At 33.8% G+C, this 21,345-nt stretch overlaps 11 protein-coding genes across 11 annotated transcripts; 5 read left to right on the top strand and 6 right to left on the bottom strand.

The window, feature by feature from the left end:
* Nucleotides 1-414: 414 nt before the first annotated feature.
* FG386_003020 (uncharacterized protein) lies at nucleotides 415-3,159 on the bottom strand (the record flags this gene model as incomplete). The annotated part of the gene is made up of 1 exon (XM_067342248.1): nucleotides 415-3,159. The coding sequence occupies one exon, from the start codon at nucleotides 3,157-3,159 to the stop codon at nucleotides 415-417; it is 2,745 nt and encodes a 914-aa protein (XP_067198909.1).
* A 2,636-nt stretch (nucleotides 3,160-5,795) lies between these two features.
* Nucleotides 5,796-6,152, bottom strand: FG386_003019 (uncharacterized protein; the record flags this gene model as incomplete). Its single annotated transcript, XM_067342247.1, has 1 exon — nucleotides 5,796-6,152. One exon carries the CDS (start codon nucleotides 6,150-6,152, stop codon nucleotides 5,796-5,798), a length of 357 nt encoding a protein of 118 aa, XP_067198908.1.
* A 350-nt stretch (nucleotides 6,153-6,502) lies between these two features.
* Nucleotides 6,503-7,342, top strand: FG386_003018 (uncharacterized protein; the record flags this gene model as incomplete). Its single annotated transcript, XM_067342246.1, has 1 exon — nucleotides 6,503-7,342. The coding sequence occupies one exon, from the start codon at nucleotides 6,503-6,505 to the stop codon at nucleotides 7,340-7,342; it is 840 nt and encodes a 279-aa protein (XP_067198907.1).
* Nucleotides 7,343-7,432: 90 nt separating this feature from the next.
* On the bottom strand, nucleotides 7,433-8,154 carry FG386_003017 (hydrolase; the record flags this gene model as incomplete). The annotated part of the gene is made up of 4 exons (XM_067342245.1): nucleotides 7,433-7,642; nucleotides 7,724-7,787; nucleotides 7,890-7,938; nucleotides 8,004-8,154. The coding sequence occupies 4 exons, from the start codon at nucleotides 8,152-8,154 to the stop codon at nucleotides 7,433-7,435; spliced, it is 474 nt and encodes a 157-aa protein (XP_067198906.1).
* Nucleotides 8,155-8,536: 382 nt separating this feature from the next.
* FG386_003015 (histamine-releasing factor) lies at nucleotides 8,537-9,055 on the top strand (the record flags this gene model as incomplete). The annotated part of the gene is made up of 1 exon (XM_067342243.1): nucleotides 8,537-9,055. One exon carries the CDS (start codon nucleotides 8,537-8,539, stop codon nucleotides 9,053-9,055), a length of 519 nt encoding a protein of 172 aa, XP_067198904.1.
* Nucleotides 9,056-9,269: 214 nt separating this feature from the next.
* On the bottom strand, nucleotides 9,270-10,211 carry FG386_003014 (uncharacterized protein; the record flags this gene model as incomplete). Its single annotated transcript, XM_067342242.1, has 1 exon — nucleotides 9,270-10,211. One exon carries the CDS (start codon nucleotides 10,209-10,211, stop codon nucleotides 9,270-9,272), a length of 942 nt encoding a protein of 313 aa, XP_067198903.1.
* A 476-nt stretch (nucleotides 10,212-10,687) lies between these two features.
* Nucleotides 10,688-11,446, top strand: FG386_003013 (PRP38 pre-mRNA splicing factor family member; the record flags this gene model as incomplete). The annotated part of the gene is made up of 1 exon (XM_067342241.1): nucleotides 10,688-11,446. The coding sequence occupies one exon, from the start codon at nucleotides 10,688-10,690 to the stop codon at nucleotides 11,444-11,446; it is 759 nt and encodes a 252-aa protein (XP_067198902.1).
* A 358-nt stretch (nucleotides 11,447-11,804) lies between these two features.
* FG386_003012 (uncharacterized protein) lies at nucleotides 11,805-13,175 on the top strand (the record flags this gene model as incomplete). Its single annotated transcript, XM_067342240.1, has 1 exon — nucleotides 11,805-13,175. One exon carries the CDS (start codon nucleotides 11,805-11,807, stop codon nucleotides 13,173-13,175), a length of 1,371 nt encoding a protein of 456 aa, XP_067198901.1.
* Nucleotides 13,176-13,248: 73 nt separating this feature from the next.
* FG386_003011 (uncharacterized protein) lies at nucleotides 13,249-14,112 on the bottom strand (the record flags this gene model as incomplete). The annotated part of the gene is made up of 1 exon (XM_067342239.1): nucleotides 13,249-14,112. The coding sequence occupies one exon, from the start codon at nucleotides 14,110-14,112 to the stop codon at nucleotides 13,249-13,251; it is 864 nt and encodes a 287-aa protein (XP_067198900.1).
* Nucleotides 14,113-15,010: 898 nt separating this feature from the next.
* FG386_003010 (membrane bound phosphatase with 3 transmembrane domains and a dual specificity phosphatase) lies at nucleotides 15,011-17,329 on the top strand (the record flags this gene model as incomplete). Its single annotated transcript, XM_067342238.1, has 1 exon — nucleotides 15,011-17,329. One exon carries the CDS (start codon nucleotides 15,011-15,013, stop codon nucleotides 17,327-17,329), a length of 2,319 nt encoding a protein of 772 aa, XP_067198899.1.
* A 227-nt stretch (nucleotides 17,330-17,556) lies between these two features.
* On the bottom strand, nucleotides 17,557-21,048 carry FG386_003009 (protein with 2x rrm domains; the record flags this gene model as incomplete). The annotated part of the gene is made up of 1 exon (XM_067342237.1): nucleotides 17,557-21,048. One exon carries the CDS (start codon nucleotides 21,046-21,048, stop codon nucleotides 17,557-17,559), a length of 3,492 nt encoding a protein of 1,163 aa, XP_067198898.1.
* Nucleotides 21,049-21,345: the final 297 nt, after the last annotated feature.

Below are 21,345 nucleotides of genomic sequence, written 5' to 3'. Positions count from 1 at the left end.
CGAGTCTTTTCTTCACAGTTGTCAGTAGAAGCAAAAAGTCCAAATGTGTGCAAAAAAGAACTGTACACGTAACTTGTGTACCTTTTGAATCCAACAATAAAGGAAAGAAAAATATATCATTTAGAGATTACTAGATAAATATGCCTTGTGATATTTAAGGCATAAAACTAGTCATTAGACAAAATAAAACAACCCTTCCTATAGGTCGCTTATATCGAAATCTCCATTCGATGTTGAAAGGTGAATAAAAATGATATTAAAACAATTTTATGCCACAACAAAAATGATGGCATTCCCAAAAAGAAGGGTATCACATCTTATAACCACCCAAGGGCCAAAACTTCATTTCTAAGTTACCCTATACGACAATGAATCTCCGAGTCTATCTACACATCTCAACTTTTCTTCCCTATATCATTGACAAGCGGCTACAACCATTTGATGTGCATCCAAGAGAGCTGTCTTGATTCCCTTTATAGACCTTTCTTTTGGTGAAAAGTATTTGTATATAGTCTTCCCACTTTCACATGACTTTAAGGCAACCACAAATCTCCTCGTTTTCGGGTGCCATGAAATGTAAAGTCCTTTATGTACATTGCCTTTCTTAACACCAAGTGAATCCCTCAGCTGTTGCAAAAGCTGCCTTGCATGATATGTAAGTTCCTCCTTACTCAATCCCGTGTCCTCCGGTTCCTCAATTATCCCCTGTCCGAGTAAAAGTGAGGTTCTTGCCTTAAAAGCCTTTCTGAGAGCCTCTTTCAACCCCATTATCGTCCATGACCTCGGTCCAAAATACTTGTAATGAAGTTTTCCATTTGAATAGGCACCCAAAGTCCAACTTTTCGGATTGTGTTCGTCCCTAGTAGTGTATGTAACACAAAATCTTTGTGTACAGGCGTGCCAATTTATCCCAAGCTGAGTAGGTGTTAGTCCCTTTACAAATTTAAGCATAGCTCTTGCCGATATAGTTAATTGTGCAGCTGTCAAAACGGCCTCGCCAACGGCGGTGGGAGAGCTTGGGACCGGAGTCGTTCCGTCAGTTGTGTCAAATAGATTGCTAGCAGTTTTGCAGATTTCCATTGCAGCTAGTTCCGCCTCTCTAAGTCCAACGCTGTCCCAATCGACATCTAAGTGATCCAAAGCCGCTGCAGCAGCAGAAACGGAAGAATTAGAGTTGAGTGAGCGTGATCCACCGTGAGACGTCCGTCCAACGCCAGAATTACTGCTTCCGTTATTGCTATTACCACTATTTGCACTAATAACTGCACTCTTATCACCTACTCCAGCACTATTTATATTATTATCACTACTCCTTGTAGATCTGTTGTCATTTTCAGCATCCACACCATTCTGCGAAAAACTGACACCGGCTGCCACATTCGCCAATGTTCCAAGAGAAACTGTACCGGGTCCCGAACCACTGGCCAATGCAGAAAGATCCAAACTTGGTTGTTGTAAACCCGCTAAAAACGAAAGGCAGTTCTGTTGGTTATACGCACTGTTTATAGCATCCCTGGGCCCTCTTGTTAGAGATCCATCTTCAGGCAACCCAGAGGATGTAGAAGCATGAGTAACTAGCTGACCGGTCTGGAAAAGGTGTTGTAAACCCAGAGAACTGTTACTTAAAAGTGCCATTGCGGATGAAAGGTCTCCCGGAGCCCCCAACAACGACGATGCCGCTGCTGCAGTCGCCAACAAATTCGGATTTGCGTGCCAGTAAGCAGAGAGGCCATTGGCTCCGCCAGGAGCCGGTGGGGAAAAGCCTCCTGCAAGCCTGAAAAGAGCCTCGTTGCCTGCATCTTGTGTAGTGGTCCCCGCTCCAGGGATTGGTGTGGCGGCACCGCTTGAAACGGCTGTACTGGCTGTGGACAGCTGGGTTCCATCACATGTAGATGACGCATCAGATGGTGCTGTAGAGTGCATTTGCATGAGCACTGGATGGCTGGATGCAGCACCGCCAACTGCTCTGTTAACCGAAGTAGAGAAAGGAACGGTTGTGAGGGGCCTCCCACTGATTTGTGAATTAGCTGCAGCAAGGAACGCTGCTATGTTAGCCACATTCTGCTGCGCATTTGGTTGTGGGATGGAGGAACAAAAACCGGGACTCGTCGCGGGCGAGGAGCTGGCGGTTGGCCAGGCAAAAGGATGAGTTCCAACTGCAAAGGTTCCGGGTAAAGGTCGTCCTAAACCTTGATGCTGAAAGATAGGATTTGACAGTAGCTGGGGGAACATTGGGTTTCCAGATGCTGTGGCGGAAGACGCCGCGGCTGCATGAACGTCGGTAGCGGATCCCGGTCTGGACGCTGTAGAAGAAGCTCCCTGGCACGAGGACGAGGGTGATTGTGTTTTAACCGGAGTTGCTGCACACGCAGTGTTCAAAGTGGGATGGCCATAACCACCACCTAAAAACAACAATGACTGTTGAAGAACCCCATTGTCCACGGGGGCAAGTTGCTGTGGCCCAAGGTATCCCATGTTAGCGCCTGCTCCAGCAGAGGCTGCCGCCAAGTGAACAAGTTCATCTAGAATCTGCCTGGAAGAAATTGTGGTCTTGTTTACAAGACCCGGTACTCCATTTGAATCCTCTAAATTGCTTTGATTCTGGTCTCCCGGAGATGTAGATGACGTTGTAGAATTTGATGTGTCCACGCTAGACAATGCCTCTGTAGACGCAGTCTCTGTGTGGGCGTCTATCGCTTGATTCGCGTCCTTAACCTCAACCCTCTTAAATACGATGTTGTTCTCAGATCCACGGAGGAAGGAAGAATTCACATCTGATGTTCCATCCATAAGTTCTTCCTTACCAATGCTTTCTGCTTCAACACTTTGAATCTTGGTGGTTGGTCTAACCGAGTCAATATTGACATCTGATATCTCTGTAATCGGTCTTTTTGAGGTGATACAGCCCTCTACTGGAGTAGACAAGTCGCTGCTTGTTGTGCACGTTGTTATATCATCCATAGAACTACTTTTGTTAACGCCTGTTGGAGTAATCACAACGCCCCCTTGTCCCCCATCTGTCTGGCTTTGGGATCCAGAAACTACCTCTGGATCCAATTCTAGTTTGCATCCTTGAATTTGTGCCTTCTTTTCATTCTTTTCTAATATAACAGGAGACTCAACTCCTTCTTTTTCTGTGTGCTGAAAATCCGTCACCATAAATGAAATATAATTGGTGCGAAATATCTGGAAATTGAAATATCCTCTAAAAACTAGACAGTTTCTTCAACTTGTATTATGAATATATTCCAATATTAAACTCAGCAGGATTTTATATATACTATCTTTGTCCAATAATTAACCTTCGACTTTCTTTCCTTCTTATGCCAAACGAAAGTCTTTGTAAACTAATATAAAAAGTGAATTATGTCCTAAGGAATGATTAGCAATACAATAATTTTATAACTTTGATAATGTACTAATGTCTTGTGACTATAATATTTACTTCCTGAAGCAATATACTGCGGTTGATGATTAATCGGCAAATTTTCAGCTACGATCACAAACCAATAAGATGTTCAGTATCTCACTACCTTTCTTCTCTGTAACAATAATTAACTTTGAGCGATAAGTAAAGTTGTTTCAACTTAAGTCTGAGAGGAAAATAGTTATAAATGAATTGTAAATCTCAACTGGTTCTAAACGGATATATTCTTCGCATATATTCTTAATTATAGTAGGGAAGTCTGAATTAAGCAAGTGAATTCAATTGTGTTAAAAACCAGGGCCAGCAAAGATACCTAAATAATTATCTCAAAGTAGCAAGAGATTCACCTTGTAACTTTGCTTTGACTCTTTTAATTGAACACCAAGTCTTAATTTCAATGACATCAACTGAATTAGTAGTGAATTCAAACAACCTCCCACTTGATAATTAGTGCGAAATTCGCTCATGTAAAGTTGAAAATAAAACATACCTGGATGATAAGATTAAATTTAAGAAGACTCAAGTGACATCCAAATTAATGAGAACAAAATTATAATTCCAGTATTAAAGTTGTATTTATACCCCTTATAGGAATAGTAATTCCTTAAACATTCAATTAATACAATAACTGTGAAATGCGATATTTGAACAATTATTTTATAATTATTTGATGATTTATTTTAAATTCAATTAAAACATGGTAATGTGTAACCTCAAGTACTATTTGATTACTTACCCCTTTACTATGAATTAATCAGTCATCCTGTCAAAAGGTCGATCGTCATAAATTCTCCCCCTCGGATCCTTCAAACTTAATACCAGTTATTGGAGGGGTCAATTGTAACAAGAGGAAGAAACAGATACTATACTAGTCAAATGTCCATAGACTGTTACGTATTGTTATTATTTTATTATCCTTTACTATTCCATTATATACACTCCAATAAAGCCTTTCCGCTTATCCGCGTGGGGATAACGTATCCACTTGGTTATTTATTTACTTTTCGTACACTGTCTAGTTATTTAACCCTCATTTCGTAAATTATTAACTATTTTTGACCGGTAATTTGTCGTTTGGAGTAACTACAATGGAGACGAGACGTTTTTTTAGACTAAAATTTTATTATTTTTTTCCAAATACTATTAAAGAAAAAAAGACAAGCATAATTAAGTATATTGATTTACATAGTTAAGTAATTAAATTTATGTTTAAACTTAATTATAAGGTGGATAAAATCTAATTTACTCGATATTTTTATTTATTGCAGTTATTTCATAATTTAAAAGAGCAATGAGAATGATCTTCTTTTGGGCGGGCAACCCCTCTTTTGTTAAACAATACAGGTTTTTACTACTATCCCAAAGCGCGTTTAGTGAATTAAAAGCCACAGAAGGAAATAAATAGCTATTTTTTGAGGGTTTAACTATCAATTTAGTTCACAATATTCATAATTAAACACCTCTAAGTGTTTTTATCTTCCACATAATAATTGTTAATTTAGGATTTTTCTACTAAACGGTTTCTTTTTTTCACAATGCTACTGTGGGGAATAAATACAATGTTACTATTAAATACAATATGAGTCGCAAAGATGTAAATAAGGTTTATCCTTTCACGCGAATTTGTTTTTTATCAAAATAAACGAAAATTAGGCAAAAACAAGTCGCTTTATAACGTAAGAATACGCAAGTTATCGGCGCTTATACAAATTAATATTAACTTTATTGCTATATGAGCAGACACACCTAAGTGAGAATAACGCGAGTTAAACTTTATATAATAACCGTCCACAATGTTCTTCATTCAAAGTAGCAAATAGTCTTTATTATATTTAAACAGTATTGCTGTCACAGACTTGTGTAGAACACTCAAATTATTCAAAAACGAGCACGGTCCTACTGAGGCGGACGAGTTGGCGAATGTGAGCTGTAACCGAATCAGCCTCACAGAATAAATGCGTTTTTAATGTTATAAGAGACAATTAAACGATAATAATGTAGTTGATGCTTATAAAATCGATTTTAGCACGCCTTTTTAATCAGAAATATATGTATCTGTGTCTCTAGATGCGAACCGGTACTGAATAAATTGGACCTGAGTTCCCGTTGGGACGTAAACATCGCTAAACTGTCCCCACACACTACACACAGATAGAAACAAATCTGTCCCTTTCTTTTATTCTAATTCTTGTTTATCCTTTTTTTTAGTTTTCAGGAGAGGTGTTACTTTCCGGGAAAATGACTACAGTGGTGGTATAACTCTATTCCGAAGATATACTATGGAAATACACACAGATGAGTTTCATGGGTACCGCTTGTGCGGGTTGCATTTTTATACGGGCCCATTGAGGTTGCAGAATTGGTGATTTTAGGTGTTGACGGAACTAATGTAGTTGTTCATTATGGACCTCAGCTCTGAGCAGCGCTCTTTCAACTCCTTTAAAGTCATAGACTTCAGTGCCTTTGGGATTTTTTGCTGTTGCAGTGTGACATTCAAAAATTGGAGTTCATCTATCATTTCCTGCCGTTTTTTTTCCTTGTCTTTAATATTTTGGGTGAGGTATTGGACTTTTTGATTCAACTGTTCCTCGGTTGAGTTAATTATTTCATCAACGTATCTTGAATTTCCGGAAATATTAAAGTTTTCTGTTATTAATGCCGTTGCAAGCTGTCTAATTTGTTCGTTATCTATTTTATTTACATCATGAAGACTTATTTTTCCCATTTGAGTATTATTCTTATCCTTCACCCACTACAGTTCAATAATAAATAAAGTATCGTGTACAGCCGTGCCTTTTAGAAATGTTAATAAAACAAGCTAATTTGAAATTGAAGCCTTAATATAAATCATTCAAACCTAACGGATTACTTGAAAAAAACTGATTTTACCATTAACTCAAATTAATCATTCTGGATTTAGAGTATGAACAGATTGGTCATTACTATTGTAGCCATTACATTGCGGTAACACATGGCGCCCATTAGTGCTAATTATTTGATCACAGTACAAGTAATGGGATAAAAGCCCTAAAAAAGATTAATTTTAAGGGAATTTAACAAGTTAGAACAAAATAAATGGAGGAAGAAGGTACTGGATCGTCAAAGAAGTTGTACACAGAAGGTAATGCTGTCCTTGAGGTTAAGACAAGTAACGAAACTATTTGCAAGAGTGAGGAGGGATTAGTAAAGAACCAAGTGATTGAAAATAAAATATCCGATCAAAAAGAACTAACTAATGGGACAGAACTTAGACATTCTCCCTTAATGGTGCCTCAAAGCGCTGAAATTGTTTCTTGTAACGCTGTTATTAACAACAATAGTACTGAAGGTATTAATCAGGAAAAAATTGTAATAAACGATGTCAAGCAGGCATCAAATGATAAAGTGCCTAATAAAGTTGGAGCTAAATGCGAAAAAGATACCGATAAACGTTTTTCAAAGATAGATTTTACCGTATTTGAAGAAAGTTTTTATAGACGATATAAATCCTTTTTCAGTAATGACAGTGAGGTTGCTGAGATTGATCTATCTCAAGACAAAAGCACTGTTTCTAAAATGATAAACGGACATTTTAGCAACTTTGAGATAAATCCTGTAGATGTTATACGCACTTTTTTGGTCCTAAGAAAAAATTCCGAGAATTCCCACGGACATTTCATTATGTCTCCTGCGCAATCGCCAGAACCTAATTTATTGCCTGCAGAGGGAAATGGAAGGTCTAAAAGATGCGCAAACAAGGATATTAATTCAGGGATTAATGATACAGACCCATCTATAAACGAAACAAGTGGAATCGATTCCTTTAAAAATGATTATAAAACAGAAACTTCTGCAGCTGTTGAAAACAATTCTGAAACTGGAGTATCAACTAGAAACAGCAGAAAAGGAAGAATCCCAGGTCGCGGAAAGAAGTAGCATTACTACTCATCTTAAAATGTTTTTGTTCTAACGACTTTTATCGACTAGGATTTGTTTTAATATCTTTGTTTATTCACTTTTTCTTCATCACACCCTTTTTTCGCTCACAATCCTTTCACGCGCGCTCTCGAATACTTGAATTAGTGATTCAAATTCGATTAGTTCTCTCACTTCTCTAATTCCAGCCCATTTATACTCACAGTGTTCTTCAGAAATGGTAACTTTTGGGAATTTTTCACACTCTCCCAAATAATACACAACCTTTTTTCTCTTGTTCCAAGCCTCATAATAAATTTCCTGAAAATCATATTAAAATTATTAGGTCATAAAAGTTAATTTCATCCCACTACCACCACCAAGTTAATACTTAGACAGTACCTTTAAAAAATTATCATATATTTTTATTTCCTCTGAACTGATTCCTGATTCTTCCATTGTCTCTCTGAATCCATTTATTTTGTTTATTTCAAACGTAAATTGAAGTTGTAATTATAGAAATATGGTACAGAACAATAAACATTCTGTCATTCGTTTATTTACATACCTATATGCGGTCTTTATGAGATTATCAGTTTCACCCGGCTCTGCTATTCCTATTAATCATTTAATTATTTTTCAGAATATAAATATCAAATACCAAACAACTTGACAAACTCACCTTTAGGTGGACTCCAGTGACCTTTTTTTGAGCATTTTAGTAGTAAAAAACGTGGGTCAAGGTCATTATTCAAGCCGCCCTCGCTTTTACTAACAAACAGGATTATTCCTGCTGCAATTATTCCTAATCCCTCCTTTACAGATTCACACATCTATATATACAAAGGTAAAATTTGGACTTAATATAAACCACCTTTACTATTCATAATTTAATTTACCTTGCCTTGTTTTCTATTAAACAGCATCCATTATAAACTCCACGCCGCCTATATGTATTAGGCGGGACTATAATAAACCCCTTAATTTATAATTAAATATCAATGAAGGCTGTATTTACATCAATTCAAGGTTAATATATAATTACACCTATTCGTAAATAAATATCACAAACTAACTTATACGCAACGATATTACCTCATCATTATTTTATTCTCTTTACGAAGAAGCAAACCGGAACAGAGTTACGTGAGACGTTTTTCCTTTTCCGTACATAATTTTGGTGTTATTATCTTCCCTTGAGGTTACATAAAGAAGATGAAGGTATACAAGTGTATTTTTACAGGAGATGAGGTCATGTCTGACTCATATAAACAAAACTCACCTTTTGGAAAGAGTGAATTTGACGATATTGCCTTTGAGGTTCCGAGTAAAAGAGTTCAAAAGGCAGCTGAAGACTTTGGAATTGCTCATAACACAGAAGAAGGAGAGGCAGAGGTTGTTGATGCAGATGTAGAAACAGTCAATGACATTATTGATGCATTCAAATTAGAATCGACCCCATTTACAAAGAAAGAGTATATGGCATATATTAAGTCTTATTTGGCAAGAATCAAGGAGAATTTGGAGAAAAATAATCCAGACAGAGTTGATTCATTTATGAAGAATGCTCAAGCATTCGTTAAATACTTATTAGAGAGATTTGATGATTTAGAATTCTACCTAGGCCCGTCATTAGATTGTGATGGTATTATCATTTATGCCTACTATGAGGACGGCGATCTTGCACCGAGATTCATTTATTTTAAAGACGCTTTGAACGAAGAGAGATACTAGAATTGTTATTTATTCCCCCTTAACTTAAGTGATAATTAACGGCTTTCATTAACTACTTTCTTCGAGTTAAAATTGTCACCTTAAGACATGTTTCATTTACTCTGAATTCTGACTTGCTTTTTCAAACAAACAATTTTTTACTTGAATTAGTTTAAGTTTCATTTTTTATTGCATTATATTGCTTGTTAAAAAACTAGCTCGAGTAACTCGTGTTTCATTTGTTAGATACGATGTGTATAAATGAGCTGGAGCTTTGAATCTCCTCAATGTGATCCTCAAGCCTTTTTAACCTTATAAATGTTTCATACCTATAGTGGATTATTCCGATGCAAAGGAAAAATACCACAAATAATGCACCAATTGAAATACAAGCAAAAATAAAGTTTATTGAAAAGTAAGTATTATAGTTTGTTTTTTCAAAATAATCTATCAGAGGTGTCAATACACTAATTATTTGAACAACATTAATTAAACTTGTAGTAAAAGAAGCAAAATCCAACCCAGGTATTATTAGCTCATAATAGGACCACTTGTTTTTAACTCTGACTAAATTCAAGCTCATAACAATTGAAATAAAAATAAACAGTAAATCAAGATAATAAAGGTAATTTGGATGGATGTACCATTTTTTTAATAAGCTAGCTCTTAGGTAGTTCATGCAGTACTGAATTGAATTAAAAGACAGACTTACTTTATCCTGTTCAAGCGGAATTCTCTTTTGCTTTTTTAATTTGCTGCTTTCATTGTTTATATTTGAGGTTTCCAACTCTGAAATTGATTTCCTGGTTTTGTCATTTTTTTTACGACTATAAATAGATGGATACAAATCACTTGAATCTAACTCTATACCAAATGTCTCCAAGTCAAATAGATCCTTGCCTTTATCTATTCTACTGTGAATCTGACTTGCACTGTCTTTTTCTTGTATACTTTGTTTTTTTTCAAGGTTTACTAAAATGTTGCTCGGCACTAGATTAGCACCATTCCTAATGCAAAACTCATCCAGATCTCCATATATTATTACCTCCGTATTCTCTCTGTTACCAATTATCCATTCCTTTTTTATTAGTAATGCAAATATTCCCAAAATGCACAAAAACTGTAAACTTAGTTTAATATATATAACTAAAATATCATCGCGTCTTCTAATGGACATTATCCGACGTATGTTTCTCAAAAATCACTTTTTTCCGTCACTGTTATCATAACTTTTATACATATATATAAATTATACTTTGTATAAAATTCAGACATTTTTTTTTACATAGACGTGTGCATATAATATGTCTAAACTGACCATTAACCGAAATGTAACAAGTAATAACTGGCTTGATAGAATAAATCAAATTCAAGAAAGTATTCTCGCATGCTGTAAACGCCCTTCTAGTTTGCATCCCACACCATATACTTGCGTTATTCTGAGTTTGAAAGCTTTTTAATTCTGAAAAATGCGGATTTAGTTCTCAATTTATTAGAGATCTAATTAAAAAAGTGATAAAACAAATGGCGGGAACATGTTTTTTTTTATAATGCCTGCCTCGAACAAAATAAAAGGGATAAAGAAAAAAATTACCGAACAAAAAAGAGAAAAAAGATTAAAATTTCCTTAAATTTGCTTACTTCTAGGTAATTATGCCAGATGATGGGAACAACCATGCTTTGTTTTCGGTGAGCTCCATTATAAGAGATAAAGTTTTTTCAAGTTTTTACTGGAAAAGTGAGTGTTTTGGGTTAGATAGTGTCACTATTATGGAAAAGGCTGTTTTATTAGATTATATGGGAACAACATATGGTGGGGAAAGGAAAGCAACCCCTTTTCTCTGTCTGGTAGTTAAATTATTACAAATTAAGCCTTCCATTGAGATACTCAAAGAATACATAAATAACCCAAAATTTAAATATCTGACTGCTTTAGGAATTCTATATTTAAGACTAACTTCCACATCAATTAATGTTTACAAATTAGCTGAGCATCTTTATCAGGATTTTAGAAAACTCAGAATTCGTAATTTGGATGGCTCATTTGGAGTTATTTATCTCGATGAATTTGTTGAAATTTGTCTATGTGAGAGAAAATTTCTTGATCTTGATCTTCCATTTATACATAGAAGGTCGGTTTTGGTTGAAAAAGGTTTGCTTACATTCCCGAGAAACTCAAAACTTGAGTACCACCCCTCAGGCAATTCAGATGACTCTGGCGATGATAAAGGAAAAAGGTCGTCGTCTAGGCCGTCTTCCCCGAACTCTTTTAAGTCTGAACCTTTAGTGAATGATATCATAGAAGAACTTAATGGAATACCTATATATGTTCATGGCAAGGATGTTAATTTATCTGTAGAACAATGGAATATATACAGAAAGAGGCTAGGACTGAAACCTTTAAAACAGTGAAAATTACAATTATATTTATAATTTATTCTTTCTAGTGTTATGTTTATTTAATTTATTTTTGTATTTTTTCTCTTTGAATAAGACATATTTCTATTCCATTTATTTCCTTCTTTAATCTGTTTTTGCTTAAATAGTAGCATGCATAATCCCGACGCGCCAAACTCTTTTTTTTGGTGAAAATTCAATGCAAATGTAAGTTTTTACTATAATGCATAAACATATATAATAAATTTGTCAAGGGGAACGAATAATTCCATACTGTCAAAGTTTTTTTATGTATACGTATCAAATACATATAAACTAGTTATTTATTTTATTCAAATAGCTATAACTAATTTTAAATTATGTTTTGTAAAGAATGTCTTCAAATTACGTTGAAATATATAAGTTTAACGATGGGTTTATTAAAGACAAATCCTCCAATATCTCTTCAATAGATAAAAAACTTAAAATCATGTTGGAAAATTTTAGAAAGGAAAGGAGGGAAAGTCTAATAAACTATTACAGAGACAATGGAGGCAATCAAGCTCAAGACAATAAAAACAAAGATAAGAATAAAAGAAAATTAAGGCACTCTAGGTTTTATAAAGAATGGAAGCTCGCATTAATGTGGTCAAAGGAATTAATTGAATATAATTGGCTAAATTTTTGTTCTGATCTCGATATAATTAAAGAGTCTCCTCATGATTGGTTTATTCTTCCACTAGCAAACGGAATTAGATGTATGATTATTCATGGAAATGGTTACTGCGAGTTAAGAAATGAGGAAGGATGGAGAGTTGTTGCGATTAAGAATTCACCATTTAAACATTCTGGCTTGACTATAATTGACGGTATTTACGAAAAAAACGCTAATGTATTTCACTGCAACGACATAATTGTTTGGAACAATCTTAATATGTCAAATTCACCCACGGAGTGTCGATTATATATTCTTAAATCAAGAATTGAGGAGAATATAAGTTTTACAAATAAACAAATGGAAGATGTTAATATGGTTACTCGTTGCAACTTTAATGCAAAAAAATCTATTTCAAGCATTAATTTGAAAATAAGTAATTTCTACCCTCTCAAGAAAGATAACATCATTGAGTTGTATAAAGATGCAGTTATGGACAAAAAAGTTTTAGATTACACTCACTTCCTTTTCATAAACAAGGATTCTCTATACTTACCTGGGAAAGAGGATCACGATAGTTTGGAATCTAGAAACCACACACAAATTAGATACATTTGGAGAGACATCAACATGAAAAATGGACATAAAGTAAATAAATGCGATAATGATTTATCATTTAGACTTGAACTCCACGAAAACCTATTATATACTAGTAATAAAGTTTTAATAGGTAAAATAGATATTAACACACCTGAAGAAGTGAATGAAGCTCTATCGCTGGAGGCCGATCAAGAAATCAAGTTAAAAGAAATTGGATATTTAATTGTGGACGTTAAATTTAAAACAACTAATATATTAAATCTACTTGAGAATTTTACCTCTAGTAATTTTAATTATTTTGATATAAATAATAAAGAAGCCATAAATAAAAATCTATTTGACATTTCTAACATTTCTGCAAAAAACAAAATGGTTTGCAAATCTGATAACATAGACTTTATAATCTTCCACTGTATCGAATTTATACAAAATAATACAGAAAGCATCAATATACACAACAATACTTCCTTTTCAAACTTGGATATTGAAACATTCATAAATTCACTCTAATTACCACAATAAATTATTTAAATATAAATTATTAGTAATTTATCTACACATTAAAAAAAGTGAAAATAGAATTCTAGTCTAGAATAACCCTCTCCCCAATACTAGTTCTTTCATTGTTCAAATAAAGCATGTCAATACTTTCCTTTTCAAAGCATTTTCTCCACAATAGCAAGTCTCCTCTCATTAAACCTCTGCTAATTACCTGCACCAACTGATATCCATGTTGGCTGATGAATTTAATAGGAGAGGTGCTTAAGTTGTTTGTATATAGATGTATCTCTTTATAACCAAAATCTTTGGCAAAATTCTCCATGTGAGCCAAAAGCCTTGTTCCTATCCTCATTCTTCTGCTCTCAACTCCGACAACAAGCCTTACCAGACGACCTATTTTAGGATCATCCCTATAAGGAGCGAGACCAACGCATCCAACCAATATCGAATCGTTTTCTGATTTGTTTGAATTATCCTCATTTTCAAAACTTTTAGAGTTGTTTTCATTTAACTCACTGTTTTCAAGCTCAATACTCCCACTAGCATTTAGTTTAATGCTTCTTCTCCTTCTCAAAGAGTTTTTCCTCTTAACCATTTCAGCAACCCAAAAATGATAGCCCGGGGAAATCATATATAATTCGTGAACATTTCTCAAGTCAGTGCAACAATTTCGGATGTAAGATTCAACCTCCCAAATAGATCTACCAGTTAAGTAAACTCCAAAAAGAACCAACATAGAAACAAGCTGTTTAAGGTCTAAAAATATCTTGCCTATCACCAAAAGTGCAATCGCATCTGCTATGTGCTGACTTAAGTAGAAAAAAACAGAGGGAAAGGTCAGAGATCTAAAGTGTTTAAAGCATACCCGTCTGACCCCATCACTATCCGAGGGTTCGAAATCTCTTATTACTAATTCGTAACCCCCATAGGGATTTGTTCCAGTCATCTGTAAAAAAACCACTAATCCTGCCAAAAAATCAACTTATTTTATTCAGAATCAAAAATTATATGCAGAACTCTCTATAACCTTTTGACTAAACAACAAATTATTTCTACTAAGTTCTTGCTCTTTACATCTATCTAATTTATCTTCTATGTTTTATGTTACTTACGCCTCTCACCCTTTACCGCCAGTTTAAATCTTTTGGGTCAATGAGTACACACTGAATTTATTTTTTTAAATGCTAAAAATATTCAGCTTATGGAAGTTCCCGCTTTTATTAATATTTAAATTACGGAATTTTTCCTCAACAAGACATGTTAACAAATGAGAAATGGTTGCTTTATTTTTTATTGTAACTTAACTAATAGAACAGAATTTTATGAAAGCAAATCCAGAAATTATACTTGACATATTGAAATTCAAGGGTTTTTTTTCCAACTAAATATGACTCTAATCTAGAAGAGCCAATATTTCTGTGGGAATAAAAGCTAAAAAAATACGAGTTATATGGCAAAAATTAGATTTAACTTTGCCATAATTCCTGCTTATTCCCCTGTGTTTACCATCCTCCTTAAATAGAATACTTTACTGAAAACTGTTTGACCCCACACTTGTTTTACCGGCGAAGGCTTACTTTAGAAATGAAAGTTTTAAAAGGTGCTCTATGGCGCCACATATTTCAATCTTATAAATAAATGTTTTAGAGGTGACCAAATAAATAGACGTTATTTGGCAAAATATAAATATATCGGTGAATGTAATTTTAATGTACTATATATTTCCTGTATTTAGGTGTGGAGAAGCGATACCAGTTAGTGTATTGACAACAGATAATGCTGCCCGAAACTAATTACATCCTAAAAAATTGTCTTATTATTTGAAGGTTAAACAAATTTTATTCATGAACAAAATGCCCGTGAATTTGCTTAGTTCTCTTAAACAGAGAAAAATATTTGAGAGTGGTAGAAATTCAAATGCAAAATTGGCACTAAACAAGATTGTTAGGACGGTCAGTTCTCCTCTTGTTCATTCAATGATAATAACACTATGTGTAATTCATGTATTATTGTTAATAATAACAGCAATAACTGGAAAAGTGAGTAAATTTGAGAATTATTATGAAATATATACATTTATGTTCATAAACAAAGTATTGTCTGTTTACTGTCTATATGACTCAGCCATTATATTTATGTATATTTTTAGGTTAGTCATGACGAATTATAGAACCAATCTAAATTACTACAGAAATACGATATTGAGGAATTCAATTGAGTTTTGTATAAATATATCTGTAAGTATTCTAAGTATGACCAACAAACTTAACTATGTTATTGGAATTGGTAAATTGGTAGGCTATGCAGTTAACATAAGGAGATTAACAATAATATTAAGAAAACAAGTCGGACAAAATAAAAGATTTTACACTACTGATGAATATTGTTTAGATTTGGTATACATCACTGACAGAATAATAGCAATGGGACTCCCTGCCTTGAACATAGAGGCAATATATAGAAACCCTATAGACGAGGTATCTGCTTTTTTTTCCGCAAAGTATCCAAAAAAACATATGATTATCAATCTTTGCAATGAAAGAGAACTTTATCCTCTTGATTACTTTCATAATATCATATCCTGTCCATTCCCAGATCACCAAGTTCCAACATTAGGTTCTTTATTTATCATTTGTTTTATTATTTTAAATTACCTTGTAAACAAGGACAACGTTGTTGCAATACATTGTAAAGGAGGAAAAGGAAGAACAGGAATGGTTGTAGTGGCATGGTTGCTCTATTCCAGACTTTGTACTACCTTGGATGAAGCCTTGAAGTACTATTCACACAGAAGAACTGATTTTTCCATCCCAGGGAGAGTTAAAACAATAAAGAACCCTTCTCAAATCAGGTTTATGGAGTATTTCTTTTTCTTAATGAAGAATTCTTTTCCTTCATCTGTAGATAAATTGGGTTCAGATTTTTTTTTGGAGGACCTTCAAAGGGGTTTTAAGTCAGGTTATTCATGGAACGTCGGTATTTCTGGTTTGAGAAGAATTAATAGAAAAGGAGAAAGAAGAAATTGGAAGGTTTCTGATCTTGTTAAAGACCGTTGTTTGTACATTCCTCCTTGTTTAATTAAGTCTACTAAAGTTAGACCTATTTCCATTGAGATTGAAAACAACTCTCAGAATTCAAATTTTAACATTAACCCTCAACAATATGAATGGAGAATATACCTTCATTCCGAATACAATCGCAATGGAGATTATTTAATTAGAAATGTTTCCTCAAACACTGATTTTTCACTTAAAGCTTCTGACGTTTACAATAACATTAATTCTGATCTTAACATAAAAGAGAAAGAATACCATGTTTATGTATTATGCGATTTATCCGAGAGTCATAATTTACTCATAAACTACTTCAATGGTAAAAAAGAAAACATAATCACATCGATAAAATCTAGAATCGAATCTTTACTTATAGACCTGAAAACTAGACCATTTGGAAATGATATCATTTCCAGATATGAAAGCATCAGTAACGACTCCCAGGTTTGGTTAGATAAGGAATTTGCCATTAAAATATTTGGAAATCAGGAATCTGATACATCTATTAGTTTTTTGACAGACAACCTCAAATCTGACGTAGATACAAACAAGTATCATGTCTCCTCTTCTTGTGTGGATTCAAGTGAATCCGATCTTAGTGAGTTGAATCGCATTGGTTTCAATTACGGTGAAAAAAAAATTCAAAGAGCTCCAAGAAATACAGGCCAATCCTCAAATGAAATGTCTGGAGTTAGTAATACCAATGTTGATTCACAAGAGTCCTCTCAGTTGCTTAGGAGTGTTTCTTTAATAGATATATCGAATCCAGATAGCAAAAGATATTTTAATAAAGACACAATAACCGCTATAAATTCTCCATACAAAGACATTGTTGGATACCCTATTAAAAAGATAAGGGAATGGGGGGCAGCTGGACAGATCACACCCAGACTTGGAACACCTCTTGCTCATATTTGGTTACATCCTGCGCTTCTTCATACAACAGAGAATTCAAATATGTGGACATTTTATATAGAATGGGATGAAAAATCGAGTTCCTGGGTCATTAGAGATTGTTATGTTACTATTCAGCTTAATAGTAAAGAAATTGACATCAGATCACCAAAATTCATTAATGCTAAAACAAGGATCACTTTCCAATACTACTAGAAATTCTCAATATCGGAATAAAACTAATTTCGATTTTAATACTATTAGAGAATTTATGTCTTAAGAAGTTTTGTTTTTAAGTGAGTTTGAAATTATCGAATTTACAATGAAAAAATAACGCACTACTACCACTATGTTTTCTTTTTTTAAAACTTGTTTGAAATCTATAATGATTTATACCTAATTAGCAGCTTAAAAATCGATGTTTAACTCTCACTTTCTAACTGTTAAACAAGTGAGAACATTTTTCTAAAGTCTTCATTTGTGAGGAAAGGACAATTTTTGTTGTCTATATTTTTCCCTTGTTCCGCATCATCTTGACCAAATTTAATGCTACATTGTCTATTTAGAGGAAGTTTTTGTTTGCTTTTAATTCTGGGGGTGAGCCTGGCATTTATGGAATCTTTAGACTCATGTATCTTGCTGTTTTTGGGGATTGTTAAAGGCCTGGTTGAGGAGTTAATTGTTATTGAGTTTTTTCCAAGCCTTGATTCATTTAGCATGTGAGCAGTCAATGCATCATGTGGATGGAAGAACTCAATAAAAGCAAATCCCCTTGAATTTCCCTTATCGTCCTTTGGCAATGAAATATTTTTAACCTTCAAGTCAAGACAATTCTGGAAGTGATTTACTACAGAGTTTTCATCCAAAGATTTATCTATGTTCTTGACAAGTATAGTCGAGTTGAGACTGTTTTTCCTCTCCTCAATTTGTCCTTTCTTTCTTCTTCTGAACTTATATCTGTCATTCTTAGAATTGCTTTCCTTTGTAACACTACTACTTCCATTAGTAGCAAACCGTTTTGGTGGATCTGACAGGGAAACGGATATTTTATCAGCTAATAAAAGTTCAATAAAATCCGAGTCTTTTATAATATCACTGGCTTCATTGTCTGATTCCAAATCAATATATGCAAATCCTTTATTCTTACCATTTATATTCTTTACTATTCTTATTTCCTTGATATTTTTCGAGTATTTTTCAAAGTACTTGGTCAAAATAAGATCCTCACTCATCTCTAAGTCTAAAGGGAACCTCAAAAAGAGGGTCCTATTACCCTCAATCTCTAAGTTTGACGATACTATATCCTTTTCTTCTTTATTCCCACTCTCATAATCCCTTTGCTCTCTTTTAATTTTAGAATTATATAGACTTTCTTGGACCACATTAAGATCGGAATCTTCAGAAGATTGAAATGAATAATTTACCCCAGACTTTTTCTCAACTCGGCTTTTTTTTGGAGTATATGAAGGGGGAGGCATCGATGACTCGTCACAGGATCTTTCCATGGAGTTTGCCTCTAGAATACTTATTGGTTGAATGGAAAGTCTTGAATTCCGTTTTCTACCAGAAGAATGGGAGGACGATGAGGAAACAGAAATAGATGACAATGTCGGAATCGGTGGAATTGGTGGGGCTATTGAAGGTTCTATTGCTTCCCTACCATCCCAAGTACATTGAGTCCTCAATTCTAAATCGAAAAGACTCCCTCCAGAAAAAGGTGATTTTTGATTTAAACTTAAACCACCACCGGTAGTACTTGTATCCACTATATCACTGGTTCTGATTGCATTTTTTTGTGAACCAATAGTGCTATATCCAGGAGAGAATGGAGATACAATAAACGAACCTTGCGTTAAATTATTGTTTATTGAAGCATTTGAAATCATATTTTGAAGGCTCACGTTGTTTGCGGTACTTGATGGAGTGAAACTTAATGCCATCTTGTTTCCAACATTATTTGAATTTTGAATGAGTGCAGATTTTATACTATTACTTTCAGAAGAGCATTCACTTGAGGCATCATAATCACTTTCTGGAAAGTTTCTTCTAAATCTCCTTTTATCACGTCTAAATTTTATTTCACTTAAACAAACAAAGTCACCCTCATTACTGTCTTTCAAATTGCCGTTTTCAGATAAAATATTCATTTTTTGACTACCATTAAAATATTTTAACTTATTAACATTGGAATTTGAAAAGGAAACTTGGTCTTGATAAGGAAAAGAACTATCATTCCTTTTTGAAATGGAGGTACTTGACGAAATATTGCTTACAATCGGTGATGAAATGTTTGAACTTATTAATCTAGATTTTCTCTTCTCAAAGTTTTCAATCAAAGTTGATAACATTAAAGCATTGTCCCACTCAGCTGCAATTTCTGAGTGTACTCTTTTGGACTTTTTGGAAATTAAATCTTCCATTTTTTTTCTAAAATCGCTGCAATCTCCGAACTTCTCTTTGGCTACAGAAAATATCAAGGAAAGTAATACTGACGACTTTGATTCGAAATTATCAACAATTTTCTCAATAACAGAAATCAACGTAGAAAAACCATCAGGATTCATCGATTCGAAGCTCATCCATTGTGAATAAAATATTAAAATTGATTCTTGTGTTAAAAAATGATCCCCTGTCTCTATTTTTTCATTCTCTTTTAATATTTCAACTATCACTTTTTCACCCTCTAAATAGACATCTCTTAAAACCTTGAAGGTTTTCACCCTAAATGACTTATATTTATCGGAACATTCCAATAAGTTATTGTGGGAATCCTTATTAGATTTATTGTAAACAATATCATTTACTATTTCCCCCTTCATTTCATTATCGAATAATAAGTCGTCATTTGTCGGTTTGGAACTCTTAAATTCGACTAAATCAAAGATAGAATGCGCAATTACGGTGTACATTTCAACCAACTCATTCTTCATTGACTTGAACAATTCTTTAATAATACCTAATTCAGTTAATATCTTGTTCATATAAAACTCTCTAATGTCAGTTTCATCTGATAAACACAAAATTTCTTCATTTAGAGGATACCAAATACTACTAGAACGAATTTTACAACCTGGAGTATAATGATGGTCAAATGAATTATAATGAGATACTCTGTCTTTTGCAGCCTCAACAATTGTCCTCAGATATAAAATCCACAACTTTGGATTTCTTTCAAAATGTTTTAATGATGAACAATAAACATTCATAAGCAAATGTGGACAATTATATGTTGTTGATATAAAATTTGCAAATTCAAACCACAAATCTATTCTTAAAGATCCAAGATCGTCAAGAGCCCTTCTGTAAGCCATTATAACAGAATCTTTTGGATCGTATTTATATTCAATCAAGGAACATTCTTTTTTGCAAGTGAAAATTGTTGAATACGAGTTACTGTCTATATTGTGATCAATATTGCTTGAATATTCAATTGAAATCATTTTGTCTTTCTCAAAATTTATATAAAGCATCCACGCATCAAATAATTCCTGGATATTTGAAACGTTATCTGTATGAATTTTCATCTCATATGGTTTTCTCAAGTTCCATTCCTGTTGACCCTTCATAAAGTGTTCTTCCGCCATATTAAAAGAATCAACACTTTTTTCAAACAGCTCCTCTTCCCAAAGTCTGTATTCATCAAATAAATCTGGAAGACCACTCAATGGCAAGGACATTTGTCTGAAAAACAAATGTCTTATTCTTTTTACTCTAGATTCTGAACACAAGTTATCCAATTTATTCAAATAGCTACGATAATCACTCCAAATAATAGGACCCTCCGACGGATGTAAACCACATTCTGATAAAGCTCCTTCATAAAGTTGTTCAACCACCAAAGAATTTCCATTATTTTTTATGTACTCTTCTATTAACCTCAAATGATTGTCTGCCACCGTTGGATTTAACTCTATATTCTTTATCAAATTTTTCATATTTGTGTTTAAATAATCATTCACTATACCTAATTGTTTTGCACTGGTTATAGCAACTCTATTTTAATATAAAAATAATTATGATAAAACACAATTCAGTGAATAATCCCACTCCTTAACTCTTCCTTAAATCTCTCGAAAAGATAAAGTTCGAGAAAAGGTCCATAAATGGCTGCGCAACAATTTTTTTAAAAAATAGTTCCCAAAGCTGTTTCAAACCCTAAAACATGTGTATTGACAAGTAATTTAATATATTACTGCTCCGTTTATATTTCTGTTTCTATTATTCTTCCTCAC

The sequence above is a fragment of the Cryptosporidium ryanae genome (genome assembly GCF_009792415.1).
Source record: "Cryptosporidium ryanae isolate 45019 chromosome Unknown contig_60, whole genome shotgun sequence".
NCBI lineage: Eukaryota > Apicomplexa > Conoidasida > Eucoccidiorida > Cryptosporidiidae > Cryptosporidium > Cryptosporidium ryanae.
This window is presented reverse-complemented; position numbering and strand designations above follow the sequence as displayed.